The following is a 15,677-nucleotide window of genomic DNA, read 5'->3' on the forward strand; positions in this document are numbered from 1 at the left end:
TGCCATGGATTATCACTGGAGGCTTTGTGCCATGGGTCATCCCTACAGGCTCCGGGCCATGGATCATCCCTACAGGCTTCTTTCCATGGATCATCACTTGAGGCTTCATACGTGGAGCCGGAATAGGTCTCACCGGACTAGGGAACGTCGCTGGAGGCTCCGGACTGGGGAACGTCGCTGAGAGTTCTGGACTAGGGAACGTTGCTGGAGGCCGGGTGCGCAGAGCAGGCACAGGGTATACTGGGCCTTGGAGGCGCACTGGAGGTCTGGAGCTTATGACTGGCACAACCCGTCCTGGCTGGATACTTCCTTTAGTCCAGCAAGGGTGAGTCGCTGGCACAGGACGAACTGGGCTGTGCAGGCGCACTAGCAACACAGTGCGTAGAACTGGCGCAGGATATACCGGGCCGTGGAGGTGCACTGGTGGTCTGGAGCTTATGGCTGGCACAACCCGCCCTGGCTGGATACTTGCTTTAGCCCGGCAAGTGCAGGGCGCGGGCACAGGACGAACTGGGCTGTGCAGGTGCACTGGCAACACAGTGCGTAGTGCCGGCGCAGGATATCCTGGACCTAGAAGGCGTACTGGAGATCAGGAGCGCTGAGCTGGCACAATCCTTCCTGGCTGGATGCCAACTCTAGCACGGCAACTGCGGGGCGCAGGCACAGAGCGCACCGGGCTGTGAATGCGCACCGGAGATACGGTGCGCATCACCGCATTACATGGTGACTGACTGTTCACATGCTCCCCACGGTAAGCACGGGGAGTTGGCTCAGGTCTCAACCCTGACTTCGCCAATCTCCCCGTGTGCCCCCCTCAAATTTTTTTGGGAGCTGCCTCTCGGGCTTCCGTTGTTGCCGTGCTAGTTCCTCATAGCATCGCCGTTCTGCTCTCGCTGCCTCTATTTCCTCCTTTGGACGGCGATACTCCCCGTCCTGCCTCCAGGGTCCTTTCCCGTCTAGGATTTCCTCCCAGGTCCATTCATCCTGACCACGCTGCTTGGTCCTTTGGTGGTGGGTAGTTCTGTAACGGCTGTCGTTAGAAGAAGGGGACCAAAGCGCAGACTCACTCAGTTCTGGGTCGTAGGCCAACTCACTCAGTTCCAGATCGTAGGCAGACTCATTCAGTTCACAACTGTAGGCAGACTCATTCAGTTCACAGTTAATTTCCATCTCACACTGTTCCGGACCACAGGCAGACTCACCCGGTTCCGGGTCGCAGGCAGACTCCCTCGGTTCCGGGTCGCAGGCAGACTCCCTCGGTTCCGGGTCGCAGGCAGACTCCCTCGGTTCCGGGTCGCAGGCAGACTCCCTCGGTTCCGGGTTGCAGGTAGACTCCCTTGGTTCCGGGTCGCAGGCAGACCATACTCTGGACTGCACAATGTTGCCGGATACTCTGGACTGCACACTGTTGCCGGATACTCTGGACTGCACACTGTTGCCGGATACTCTGGACTGCACACTGTTGCCGGATACTCTGGACTGCACACTGTTGCCGGATACTCTGGACTGCACACTGTTGCCGGATAATCTGGACTGGACACTGTTGTTGGATACTCTCAACGGGGCACTGTCTCCGAACTCTCGAGGCTGGGCTGACGCACTGGAAGCCTGATGCGTGGGGCTGGTAGAGGAGTTACCAGGCTGGAGACACGCACCCTAGGGCTAGTGCGGGAAGCAGGAACCGGCCGAGAGGAACTACTATTACGCACTATAAGCCTGATGCGTGGTGATGGTACTGGAACTGCCAGTTTGAAACCACGCACCCCATGGCTAGTGCAAGGAGCGGGAACAGGCTGAATAGGACTAGGCTGACTCATTGGAAGCTTGATCCGTGGTGCTGGTACTGGTCGTGCCAGACTGGAGGTACGCACTTCCAGGTCAGCACGAGAGGCGGGAACTGGACAGACTGGGCCATGGAGGCGCACAGGTGGTCTTGCTCGCACCTCCTGCACAACCCGTCCTGGCTGGGTGGAACTAGCAGCCCTGTACGAGCGGGGTGCTAGTACAGGGTGAATTGGGCTGTGCAGGGGCTTGATGGTTACCATGCGTAGAGCGGGTGTAGGGTAGCCTGGTCCTAGGAGGCGTACCGGCGACCAGACGCGCTGCGCAGGCATCCTCCTACCAGGCTGGATGCCCACTCTTGCACGGCATCTGCGAGGGGCTGGAATAGCTCGCACCGAACTGTGCGTGCGTATGGGCGAGATTGTGCGCACCTCAGCAAAACACGGCGCCCTCCACTCCATACGCTCCTCCATATAATCACAGGTAGCTGGCTTATGGCTCTTCCTTGGCCTAGCCAAACTACCCGTGTGCCCTTCCAAAAAAAATTATTGGGGGTGCCTCTCCGGCTTCCTCGCCAGTCGTGTTCCCCGGTAGCGTTCCCGGTCCTCCCCAGCCTTCTTCCACGAGCCCTCTCCGGCCAGAATCTGTTCCCAAGTCCATCTCTCTCTATAGTCCATATACTCCACCTGCTGCTCCTTTCTCCGCTGCTTGGTCTCTTTATGGTGAGTTGTTCTGTCACGAATGTAGCCGTGTTGAATAGACCAAAACGCAGCTGGGATATGTATGCTCATCTTTAATTATATTTGAATAAAGTGAACACGGGAAAACAATAAACAAGAACGACTAGTAACAGTTTTACAGGCTATACAGATACTTTAGCAGTGTAAAATAAACAACCCACAACTCCAGGAGAAAAACACACACCTAATATATGACTCCCAATCAGGAACAACGATATCCAGCTGTTCCTGATCGGGAGTCACACAGACTAACACAGAAACAGAACAACTAGAAACTACATACAACACACAACTTCTGCCACGTCCTGACCAAATACTACAACTACTCCCTCTGCTGGTCAGGACGTGACAGTCAGTGTCTTAACAGCGTGATTTGCCAAGGCAAGAAACTCTGAGCGCAGCCCTATCCAGAAATCTGGCAGTGGCTTCTGATTAAATAAAATTTTCACAGATCCGCTTGTTGCAATTTCGATGAGGCTCTCTTGTTCAGATATCACTAAGTGGACTGGAGGTAGGGCATGAAAGGGATAACAAATCCTGTTGTTTGTGTTGTCCATTTCAGGAAAGTACATGCGGAATTGCACAACCAGCTCACTAAGGTGCTTCGCTATATCACATTTGACATTGTCCATAAGCTTGAGTTCATTTGCACATAAAAAATCATACAATGATGGAAAGACCTGTGTGCTGTCCTTGTTAATGCAGACAGAAAAGAGCTACAACTTCTTAATCATAGCCTCAATTTTGTCCAAGCGCTCAGACAAGTGTAAATTATGGTCAGTAAAGAAAACTTTAAGCTCTTCTCTCAATTCCAAAAAATGTGTCAATACTTTGCCCCTTGATAACCAGCCCACTTCTGTATGTTGTAAAAGCGTTACATGGTCGCTGCCCATATCATTGCATAATGCAGAAAATGTTCAGGGGCGCATTTTCACTGTAGTGTCCAAAACGTCTTTCAAGCTGTCAGGCATTCCCTTGGCAGCAAGAGCCTCTCGGTGGATGCTGCAGTGTACCCAAGTGGCGTCGGGAGCAACTGCTTGCACGCGCGTTACCACTCCACTATGTCTCCCTGTGATGGCTTTTGCGCCATCAGTACAGACACCAAAGTCAATTTGATGTCACAAAGCTGTCCAGTACTTTAAAAACATCCTATCATGTTGTCCTGGTTTCCAGTGGTTTGCTGAAGAGGATGTCTTCATTAATTGACCCCCCATAAACGTAACGGACATATAACAGGAGCTGTGCCAGGCCCGCCACATCTGTTGACTCATCCATCTGTAACACATATAATTCACTGGCTTGTATGCGAAGCAGTAATTGTTTCAAAACAACTCCTGCTGTGTCACTGATGTGTTGTGAAACAGTGTTGTTTGATGAAGACATTGTCTGTATAGTTTTTTTGGTCTTTTCCCACAGAATTGTCCCAGCTTACCATATAAGACGCTTCTTGCCCCTTCTTATTAATGGTATATGTTGCTTTTATACATGTCTTACTACTGGAAAGTCAAAAAACTCCTGTGGCTAATTTCTCAAATTGTCATGTTTCGTTTCTAAATATCTGCGAAAGAGTGAAGATTTCCCGCGAGAGATTAACGGTTAATGTGATTGGATGTTAATTATTTGACTAGGCTACCTGTATTTGACATTGTGTTGTTATTTCGCTGAACACTAGATGGTTTAATTTTATTTTAGGCAGTGAAACGAGGCTACTCAGCTGAGAAACAAACTTCAGTCAAAAAATGTTTTAAATGTTTTTATTTCACCTTTATTTAACCAGGTAGGCCAGTTGAGAACAAGTTCTCATTTACAACTGCGACCTGGCCAAGATAAAGCAAAGCAGTGCAACACAAACAACAACACAGAGTTACACATGGAATAAATAAACATACAGTGAATAATAAAATAGAAAAAGTATATATACAGTGTGTGCAAATGAGGTAGGATAAGGGAGGTAAGGCAATAAATAGGCCATAGTGGCGAAATAATTACAATATAGCAATTAAACACTGGAGTGATAGATGTGCAGAAGATGAGTGTGCAAGTAGAGATACTGGGGTGCAAAGGAGCAAAATAGATAAAATAAATAACAGTATGGGGATGAGGTAGTTGGATGGGCTATTTACAGATGGGCTATGTACAGGTGCAGTGATTTGTGAGCTGCTCTGACAGCTGGTGCTTAAAGTTAGTGAGGGAGATATGAGTCTCCAGCTTCAGTGATTTTTGCAATTTGTTCCAGTCATTGGCAGCAGAGAACTGGAAGGAAAGGTGGCCAAAGGAGAAATTGGCTTTGGGGGTGACCAGTGAAATATACCTGCTGGAGCGCGTGCTACGGGTGGGTGCTGCTATGGTGACCAGTGAGCTGAGATAAGGCGGGGCTTTACCTAGCAAAGACCTATAGATGACCTGGAGCCAGTGGGTTTGGCGACGAATATGAAGCGAGGGCCAGCCAACTAGAGCATACAGGTCGCAGTGGTGGGTAGTATATGGGGCTTTGGTGACAAAACGGATGGCACTGTGATATACTGCATCCAATTTGCTGAGTAGAGTGTTGGAGGCTATTTTGTAAATGACATCGCCGAAGTCAAGGATCGGTAGGATAGTCAGATTTACGAGGGTATGTTTGGCAGCATGAGTGAAGGATGCTTTGTTGCGAAATAGGAAGCCGATTCTAGATTTAATTTTGGATTGGAGATGCTTAATGTGAGTCTGGAAGGAGAGTTTATAGTCTAACCAGACACCAAGGTATTTGTAGTTGTCCACATATTCTAAGTCAGAACCGTCCAGAGTAGTGATGCTGGACGGGCGGGCAGGTGTGAACAGCGATCGGTTGAAGAGCATGCATTTAGTTTTACTTGCATTTAAGAGCAGTTGGAGGCCACGGAAGGAGGGTTGTATGGCATTGAAGCTTGTCTGGAGGTTAGTTAACACAGTGTCCAAAGAAGGGTCAGAAGTATACAGAATGGTGTCGTCTGCGTAGAGGTGGATCAGAGAATCACCAACAGCAAGAGCGACATCATTGATGTATACAGAGAAAAGAGTCAGCCTGAGGATTGAACCATGTGGCACCCCCAAAGAGAGTGCCAGAGGTCCGGACAAAATCTATAGCCCTGTTGAAAAATATAAATATACTGTTTGAAAATGTGAAGAAAAATGTTTTTTTTTTAATTTGGCGTACCCCGACGACATTTCGCGCACCCCAGTTTGGAAATACTTGCTATAGATAAATAGTCCAATAAAATCACATGAATAGTAAAGCATATCTTGGGGTTGGGTTCCCTGACACAGACTAAGCCTTGTCTTGGATTCCTAATGGAGAATTTCCATTGACCATGCATTTTCACTCCAGGACTAGACTTAATCTGTGTCTGGGAAATTGGCCCTTGTGTTGTACCTGTGTGGATCTGCGGGTTTGCCTGGCCTGGCGAGACCTGGCCTTCCTCTGAGACTCTGCCTCCTCATCTCTCACCGGGGTTAGATATGACCTGCAGGGTTGGAAACAGGACAGCTGCACTTTGGAGGACATAGCTGTCATGCCCTATAAATAGTTTCAATGAACTCTGGCCACACTGTCACCTAGTACTCGAGCACAGCACGAGGTAACAACATATCAGGGTGAGTTGACATTAGGCTCAAATTATCATCACAACCTTTCAGGATAAGAGGGTAGCAGTGCAATCAATCACATCCATAATCTTCATGGGAAGTGATCGCTCTGAAAGGTACTACCAAAACAGATATTCAGAGCAGGTTACATGTAATTACGTCCTCATTATGTTGAAGTGGCTCTTCATTCCATCGCTCAACAACCTAAACAACTTAATTCGTTATTCATATCATGATATACTTAATGAAAGACCATATACTTATTATGCAAATCACAAAACAACTATGGACTACACAAAGTACACAATAAGTTCACAATAATAACCAAAGGACTGCATCACCTCCTCAATGCTTAGCGCTATAATCAATAGTACAATTCTCTTAGGACTGTGTGGTATTCCTTTCATGATTATGTTTCATGTCTCAGTAGCCAATCAATGAACCCTGAGTGACAGCCACGTAAGCAGGCATTGGGCTCCATAGACAGAGAGAGGAAAAGTCGAGTAAGCAGCATTCAGGGTAATGGCTAATGTTGTTCCCACTAGTACCGGCTGCAGGCTGCTCTCCCTCCCTTTTACTGTACTGAGTATCGCTTGATCAGCCTCTGCTCTGCCAGGGAGGCAACTTCCACACCCTCCATCCTGAGAGAAAGCCTAAGTAGGCTGTCTGTCAGGACCTCAGTCTACTGCATTATTTAACACTGATTAAAGGGCTGTGGATTGTTACATTACCAGCAGCTGGGATTCTGTAGCAACATTACAGTCATATTTCTACACAGTAGCAGATTCACAATCATAAAAAAGACTTTAGGCAAACGTGATATAGGAGATAACATACTTTTGCTTACGTTTCAAAAACACTTGATTTAAGCATGTCTAATTTGATACCAATTATTTATATAGGATGCATTTTTTGGGGTTGTAATTTAAACATGCTGGTGGGAGGTATTTTAGTTCCAATGCACCAGAATCTACTATTCCATTTATAATGACCGTATTATTGAACCTGACCAACAAAATGTAATGACCCTAAATGGGGTATGTGAAGAAACACTTATTTCCTTCCATTGAGTGTACTAAATATGTACAGCACTTTAGCTATACACACTTTCACTCCTGGGTTGTGCGCCAACACACACAACCCAGGGGCACCAACTTCCCACACAGTACAATACAAATTCCAGGGAAGGGAATACCTTCCAATACCAAACACCAGTGAGGGGGCCACACCACCATCTCGGATCAAAGTAAAAGAAGTAGCTAGCTTTTTCATTCTGCATGTAAAAACACAGGGAAGTCATGCAGATAAGGGGATAGGATAAGGGTCGGGGTGAGTTCCATACCTGGGCAGACAGGCTTGCATGGTCCCAGGCTAGCTGAAGGTCAGAGACTGAGGCCGGTGGAGAGAGACTGCAGTGGGAGAGGCCGGATAAGATTCTGGGAGAGGGAGAGAGAGGAGTGATAACGGGGAGGGGGAAAGAAGGAAAAGGAGAGAGAGAGACTGTTTCCTCTCCATCAGCTAGGCAAGGCGAGGCACAGCGCAGTCAATACACAGACTCATACAGTAGGCGGGACGCGAAGCAATCTGAGCCAATTGTGTCTCCAAGAGCCTGATGCAAGAGCTGCAGTTTACACACTACACAAGCGTGCAAGGGGATTGGCCTGAGCAAGCTGCTGCGCCGATTCGCTAAACTTGATCACATTACGAGGGTGCAAGATGATTTGTAGATCAGTGATTCGGTGCAGATACACAATGGTTGTAGTCTTCACAAATTTAGAAATAATTGTATAACGATACTAATCCATTGTGCATTGTTGCAAAGCAATGTCATGTTTGTGTTGTGCTGTATTTTTGTTTGTTTTACATTGCATCTGATATTGACTCAATTTTGTCTTATGAATTGTACACTGAGGTTACAAAATATTAGGAACACGTGCTCTTTCCATGACAGACTGACCAGGTAAAAGATATGATCCCTTATTGATATCACTTGTTAAATCCACTTCAATCATTGTAGATGACAGGTTAAAGACTATTTTTAAAGCTTTGAGACAACCTGTTTGGGATAGGGGGCAGTATTCTCACGACCGGATAAAAAACGTACTCGATTTAAACTGGTTACTACTCTTGCCCAGAAACGAGAATATGCATATAATTAGTAGATATGGATAGGGATAGAAAACACTCTAAAGTTTCTAAAACTGTTTGAATGGTGTCTGTGAGTATAACAGAACTCATATGGCAGGCCAAAACCTGAGAAGATTCCATACAGGAAGTGCCCTGTCTGACAATTTGTTGTCCTTCTGTTGCATCTCTATCGAAAATACAGCATCTGTGCTGTAACGTGACACTTTCTAAGGCTTCCATTGGCTCTCAAAGGGCACCAGAAAGTGGAATGGGGTGTCTGCTATCTTTGGGCAAAGAACAGCAGCAGAGTTTGTAAGTGGTCAGCCTGGGGACAGTGAGACTGAGATGCGCGTTCACAAGACTTCTCCATTTTTTTTTCTTTCAGCCTTTGAATGAATACAACGTTGCCCAGCTGGAATATTATCGCTATTTTCCGCAAAAAATCGCATAAAAATTGATTTTAAACAGCGTTTGACATGCTTCTAAGTACGGTAATGGAATATTTTTAATTTTTTTGTCACGAAATGCGCTCACGCGTTACCCTTCGGATAGTGACCTGAATGCATGAACAAAACGGAGGTATTTGGATATAAATATGGATTATTTGGAACCAAAACAACATTTGTTGTTGAAGTAGAAGTCCTGGGAGTGCATTCTGACGAAGAACAGCAAAGGTAATCCAATTTTTCTAATAGTAATTCTGAGTTTAGTGAGCCGCAAACTTGGTGGGTGTCAAAATAGCTAGCCGTGATGGCCGAGCTATGTACTCAGAATATTGCAAAATGTGCTTTCGCCGAAAAGCTATTTTAAAATCTTACATAGCGTTTGCATAAAGGAGTTCTGTATCTATAATTCTTAAAATAATTATGTATTTTGTCAACGTTTATCATGAGTAATTTAGTAAATTCACCGGAAGTTTTCGGTGGGTATGCTAGTTCTGAACATCACATGCTAATGTAAAAAGCTGTTTTTTGATATATGAACTTGATTGAACAAAACATATTGTATAACATAATGTCTTAGGAGTGTCATCTGATGAAGAGCATCAAAGGTTAGTGCTGCATTTAGCTGTGGTTTTGGTTTTTGTGACATATATGCTTGCTTTGAAAATGGCTGTGTGATTATTTTTGGCAGGGTACTCTCCTGACATAATCTAATGTTTTGCTTTCGCTGTAAAGCCTTTTTGAAATCGGACAATGTGGTTAGATTAACGAGAGTCTTGTCTTTAAAATGGTGTAAAATAGTCATATGTTTGAGAAATTGAAGTTATAGCATTTGAGGTATTTGTATTTCGCGCCACGCGATTCCACGCAAACGTCCCACCTAGCCCATTTAAGTTAAGACATGGATTGTGTATGTGTGCCATTCAGAGGGTGAATGGGCAAGACAAAAGATTTAAGTGCCTTTGAACGGGGTATGGTAGTAGGTGCCAGGCAAACCGGATTGAGTGTGTCAGGAACAACAACGCTGCTGGGTTTTTCACACTCAACAGCTTCCCCTGTGTATCAAGAATAGTCCACCATCCAAAGGACATCCAGCCAACTTGACACAACCGTGTCAAGCATTGGAGTCAACAAGGGCCAGCATCCCTGTGGAAAGCTTTCGACACCTTGTATAGTCCCATTCTCCAACGAGTTGAGACTGTTCTGAGGGTAAAGGGGTTGCAACTGAATATTAGGAAGGTGTTCCTAATGTTTTGTGCACTCAGTGTATTTGCAGGGCTCCCTTGTGAAAGAGACCCTGGTCTAAATGGTGACTTCCTGTTCAAATAAAGGTAAAGTAAAATAAAACTTCCTGTGACCTTATCCTTTCCCATGTAAAAATGTAATAATACACTGAACAAAAATATAAATGCAACACGTAAAGTGTTGGTCCCATGTTTCTTGAGCTGAAATCAAAGATCCTTCTCCCAAATTTTGTGCACAAATTTGTTTACACCCATTAGTGAGAATTTCTCATTTGCCAAGATAATCCATGCACCTGACATGTGTAGTATATCAATAATCTGATTAAACAGTGTGATCATTACACAGGTGCACCTTGTGCTGGGTACAATAAAAGGCCACTAAAATGTGCAGTTTTGTCACATAACACAATGCCACAAATGTTGAAGGAGCATGCAATTGGCATGCTGACTGCAGGAATGTCCACCAAAGCTGTTGTCTTAGAATTTAATGTTCAGCTCTCTACCATAAGGCACCTTCAACATCGTTTTAGAGAATTTGGCAGTTCGTCCAACCGGCCACACAACCACAGACCACATGTAACCGCGCAACCACAGGACCCCTACAACCAGCTTCTTCACCTGCAGGATTGTCTGAGACCAGCCACCTGGTCAGCTGATGAAACTGTGGGTTTCTGCACAAACTGTCAGAAACCATCTCAGGGAGCGTGCTCGTCATCCTCACCAGGGTCTTGACCTGACTTTAGTTTGGCGTCATAACAGACTTCAGTTGGCAAATGCTCACCTTTGATGGCCAGTGGCACACAATATTTCAAGGCCTACCTTCAAACTCAGTGCCTCTTTGCTTGACATCATGGGAAAATCAAAAGAAATCAACCAACACCCCAGAAGAAAATGATGGACCTCCACAAGTCTGGTTCATCCTTGGGAGCAATTTCCAAATGCCTGAAGGTACCACGTTCATCTGTACAAACAATGGTACGCAAGTATAAACACCATGGGACCACGCAGCCATCATACCGCTCAGGAAGGAGAGGCATTCTGTCTCCTAGAGATGAACGTACTTTGGTGCAAAAAAGTGCAAATCAATCCCAGAACAACAGCAAAGGACCTTGTGAAGATGGAGGAAAACAGGTACAAAAGTATCTACATCCACAGTAAAACGAGTCCTATAATCGACATAACCTGAAAGGCCGCTCAGCAAGGAAGAAGCCACTGCTCCAAAACCGCCATAAAAAGCCAGACTACGGTTTGCAACTGCACATGGGGACAAAGATTGTACTTTTTGGAGAAATGTCCTCCAGTCTGATGAAACAAAAATATAACTGTTTGACCATAATGACCATCATTATGTTTGGAGGAAAAAAAGGGGAGGCTTGCAAGCCTAAGAACACCATCCCAACCGTGAAGCACGGGGGTGGCAGCATCATGTTGTGGGGGTGCTTTGCTGCAGGAGGGACTGGTGTACTTCACAAAATAGATGGCATCATGAGGCAGGAAAATTATGTGGATATATTGAAGAACCATCTCAAGACATCAGTCTGGAAGTTAAAGCTTGGTCGCAAATGGACAATGACCCCAAGCATACTTCCAAAGTTGTGGCAAAATGGCTTATGGACAACAAAGTCAAGGTATTGGAGTGGCCATCACAAAGCCCAGACCTCAATCCTATAGAAAATTTGTGGGCAGAACTGAAAAAGCATGTGCGAGCAAGGAGGCCAACAAACCTGACTCAGTTACACCAGCTCTGTCAGGAGGAATGGGTCAAAATTCACCCAACTTATTGTGGGAAGCTTGTGGAAGGCTACCCGAAACATTTGACCCAAGTTAAACAATTGTAAGGCAATGCTACCAAACACTAATTGAGTGTATGTAAACTTCTGACCCACTGGGAATGTGATGATAGAAATAAAAGCTGAAATAAATCATTCTCTCTACTATTATTCTGACATTTCACATTCTTAAAATAAAGTGGTTATCCTAACTGACCTAAGACAGGGACTTTTTACTAGGATTAAATGTCAGGAATTGTGCAAAACTGAGTTTAAATGTATTCGGCTAAGGTGTATGTAAACTTCCGACTTCAACTGTACATGGTGTTGTCTGGGCAAGCGGTTTTCTGATGTCAATGTTGTGAACAGAGTGCCCCATGGTGGCGGTGGGGGTTATGGTATGGGCAGGCAGGCATAAGCTACAGATAACGAACACAATTTGAATGCACAGAGATACCGTGACGAGATCCTGACGTCCATTGTTGTGCCATTCATCCATCGCCATCAGCTCACATTTCAGCATGATAACGCATGGCCCAAGGATCTGTACACAATTCCTGGAAGCTGAAAATGTCCCAAGTTCTTCCATGGCCTGCATACTCACCAGACATGTCACCAATTTAACATGTTTGGGATGCTCTGGATCAACCTGTGCAACAGCGCGTTCCAGCTCCCGCCAACATCCAGCAACTTCACACAGCCATCAAATAGGAGTGGGACAACATTCTACAGGCCACAATCAGCCTGTTCAACTCTAGGCGAAGGCGATGTGTCGCGCTGCATGAAGAAAATGGTGATCACTCCAGATACTGACTGGTTTTCTGATCCACACTCCTATTCTTTTTTTAAGGTAGCTGTGACCAACAGATGCATATCTGCATTCCCAGTCAAGTGAAATCCATAGATTAGGGCCTAATTCATTAATTTCAATTGACTGATTTCCTTATAGGAACTGTAACTCAGTAAAATCTTAGCAATTTTTGCATTTATATTTTTGTTTAGTGTACATCATAAATTGTTGGGTGTGAACAAGCTTGGCAATATTTCTGATCATTGAATGATTTCCAGGTATGCAGTATTGTCACGTCCTGACCAGTATAAGGGGTTATTTGTTATTGTAGTTTGGTCAGGACGTGGCAGGGGTGTGTTTGTTTACAGTGTTTCGGGGTTTGTTGGGCTATGTTCTGTTTTAAGAGGGGTGTTTGTTTAGAGTGTTTCAGGGTTTGTTGGGTTATGTTTCTTGTTTAGCTGTGGGCCTGACAGGACTGTTTTTGTCGTTCTTTTTGTTCAGTGTTGATTTACTTAATAAATAAGAAAATGAGCATTCACGTACCCGCTGCATTTTGGTCCAATCACTACGACGGCCGTGACAGAACTACCCACCACAAACGGACCAAGCAGCGGAGGAAGGAGCAGCAGCAGAGCTCTGTGGAGTCATGGACATGGGAAGAGATTCTGGATGGGGCAGGACCTTGGCACCAGGCTCGGGAGTACTGGCGCCCTAAGGAGGAGCTGGAGGCAGCCAAGGTGGAGCGGCGCTATTATGAGGCATTATACGCACCGAGAGGCAAGTGCGAGAGGCAGCCCCCCAAATATTTTTTGGGGGCGCACACGGGTAGTTTGGCTGGGCCTAGGGTAAGCCCTAAGCCAACTTCCCGTGTTTATTATGGGGAGCGTTTGGCAGTGAGAGCACCGGTGTATGCGGAAGTGCGCACGATCTCGCCCATGCGCACGCACAGTCCAGTGCGAGCGATCCCAGCTCCACGCAAGTGCCGTGCTAGAGTGGGCATCCAGTCGGGTAGGAGTATGCCTGCACAGCACATCTGGCCACCAGTGCGCCTCCTAGGCCCAGGCTACCCTACGCCTGCTCTACGCACGGCAGCCATCAGGCCTCTGCACAGCCCAGTTCGCCCTGTGCCAGCACTCCGCTCGTGCAGGGCTACTGTTACCATCCAGCCAGGACGGGTTGTGCAGGCGGTGCGCTCCAGACCGCCGGTGCCTACTCATGGTCCAGTACGTCCTGTTCCCGCTCCTCGCACTGGCCTTGAGGTGCGTGTTTCCAGTCTGGCGCCTCCAAAGCCAGCACCACGCACCAGGCCTCCAGTGCGTCAGCCCAGTCCAGTACGTCCTGTTCCCGCTCCTCGCACTAGCCTTGGGGTGCGTGTCCCCAGTCTGGTACCTCCAGTACCAGCCCCACGCACCAGGCCAGCAGTACGTCAGCCCAGTCCAGTACGTCCTGCTCCTGCTCCTCGCACTAGCCCTGTGGTGCGTGTAAATAGTCTGGCTTCTCCTAAGCCAGCCCCACGCATCAGGCCTTCAGTGCGAAGTGCCCTGTCCAGAGTGTCCGGCAACAGTGCCCCGTCCAGAGCGTCCGGCGACAGTTCCCCGTCCAGAGCTTCCGGCGATAGTGCCCCGTCTAGAGACGGCCCACAGTCCGGAACCGACAGAGACGGCCCACAGTCCGGAACCGACAGAGACGGCCCACAGTCCGGAACCGACAGAGACGGCCCACAGTCCGGAACCGACAGAGACGGCCCACAGTCCGGAACCGACAGAGACGGCCCTCCAGTCCGGAACCGGCGCAGCCAGAGGCGCCCTCCAGTCCGGAACCGGCGCAGCCAGGGTCCCCCTCCAGTCCGGAACCGGCGCAGCCAGGGTCGCCCTCCAGTCCGGAGCTCCCAGAGTCGCCCTCCAGTCCGGAGCTCCCAGAGTCGCCCTCCAGTCCGTAGGTCCCAGAGTCGCCCTCCAGTCCGGAGCTCCCAGAGTCGCCCTCCAGTCCGAGGTCTCCAGCGACGCGCATCAGCCCGAGGTCTCCAGCGACGCGCATCAGCCCGAGGTCTCCAGCGACACACATCAGCCCGAGGACTCCAGCGATGCGCATCAGCCCGAGGACTCCTGCGATGCGCATCAGCCCGAGGTCTCCGGCGACGCGCATCAGCCCGAGGTCTCTGGCGACGCGCATCAGCCCGAGGTCTTCAGCAATGCGCCATCGACTAGAGACTTCGGGAGGGGTAATATATAATAACCAGTTAGCGGGGTGGACAGGTTAGGGAGTAAGGCCAGAGCCTGAGCCACCTCCTCCATAGTAGGAGGTTGGGAAGGGGGTGTAGCACAAGAACCGTCGATGACGGTGGCCACCCTCCCTTTAGTTTGGGATTATTTTTTTTGGGGGGGGGGGGGGGGTACTGTCACGTCCTGACCAGTATAAGGGGTTATTTGTTATTGTAGTTTGGTCAGGACGTGGCAGGGGTGTGTTTGTTTAGTGTTTCGGGGTTTGTTGGGTTATGTTTCTTGTTTAGCTGTGTGCCTGACAGGACTGTTTTCGTCGTTCTTTTTGTTCAGTGTTCATTTATTTAATAAAGAAGAAAATGAGCATTCACGTACCCGCTGCATTTTGGTCCAATCACTATGACGGCCGTGACAGTAGTATTTCAACTCAGCTTAACAGGTATAATAGTAAACCATAGTGGCAGTACCAAACCAGAGTTCAAGTCATTATTCTTAACCAGAGGAAAGATTCCACACAGAAATGCACAAAGGTGTGTGCTACCACACACACAGTGTTTTTCAGCATTTCATCATGAGTCATTCCTCACATGGCATGCACGGACATGTGGAATAAAATGATTACAGACACTCACCCTTCCACAATATATCTATGCTGCAGTTTAGCACTAAGTGGGACTACTTCACAGCAGTACATCATTAGAAAATGTAAAAATGGCAACACATTAGTTTGACCTTGGTGAAGGTGACTCAGGAGCAGTACAGGGCAAATAAGTGTGTCACTGTCACCACATTTTTTTACTCCCTGAAATGGGACACAAAGACACCATATTAATCCATGAACAGAAATGAAGGCATTTTCTGCAACTGTAAACTGACGAGACCGTAACAAAGATGTTCACTTCAGTTCATACGAGCTACTATTCAATCAATAGTAGAAAAAAATAAACAAGAAGACTGAAC

At 47.3% G+C, this 15,677-nt stretch overlaps 1 protein-coding gene across 6 annotated transcripts in view; it reads right to left on the reverse strand.

Annotated features, from left to right (window-relative positions):
* LOC115168129 (protein phosphatase 1 regulatory subunit 12B) overlaps positions 1-7,676 on the reverse strand; it is a 45,614-nt gene extending 37,938 nt beyond the window's left edge. For 3 of the 6 annotated variants that reach the window (XM_029723091.1, XM_029723090.1, XM_029723089.1), the window contains exons 1-2: positions 7,468-7,674; positions 5,914-6,004 (exon numbers count right to left, since the gene is read on the reverse strand). In XM_029723091.1, coding sequence (XP_029578951.1) covers positions 5,914-6,004; positions 7,468-7,487 — 111 coding nt within the window. In that variant the 5' untranslated portion in view covers positions 7,488-7,674. Of the gene's footprint in view, positions 1-5,913; positions 6,005-7,467 lie in introns of all 6 variants that reach the window. The other 3 variants (XM_029723087.1, XM_029723088.1, XM_029723092.1) reach the window with 2 other exon arrangements.
* Between the last annotated feature and the right edge of the window lie 8,001 nt (positions 7,677-15,677).

This window comes from Salmo trutta, chromosome 30 (assembly GCF_901001165.1).
Source record: "Salmo trutta chromosome 30, fSalTru1.1, whole genome shotgun sequence".
NCBI lineage: Eukaryota > Metazoa > Chordata > Actinopteri > Salmoniformes > Salmonidae > Salmo > Salmo trutta.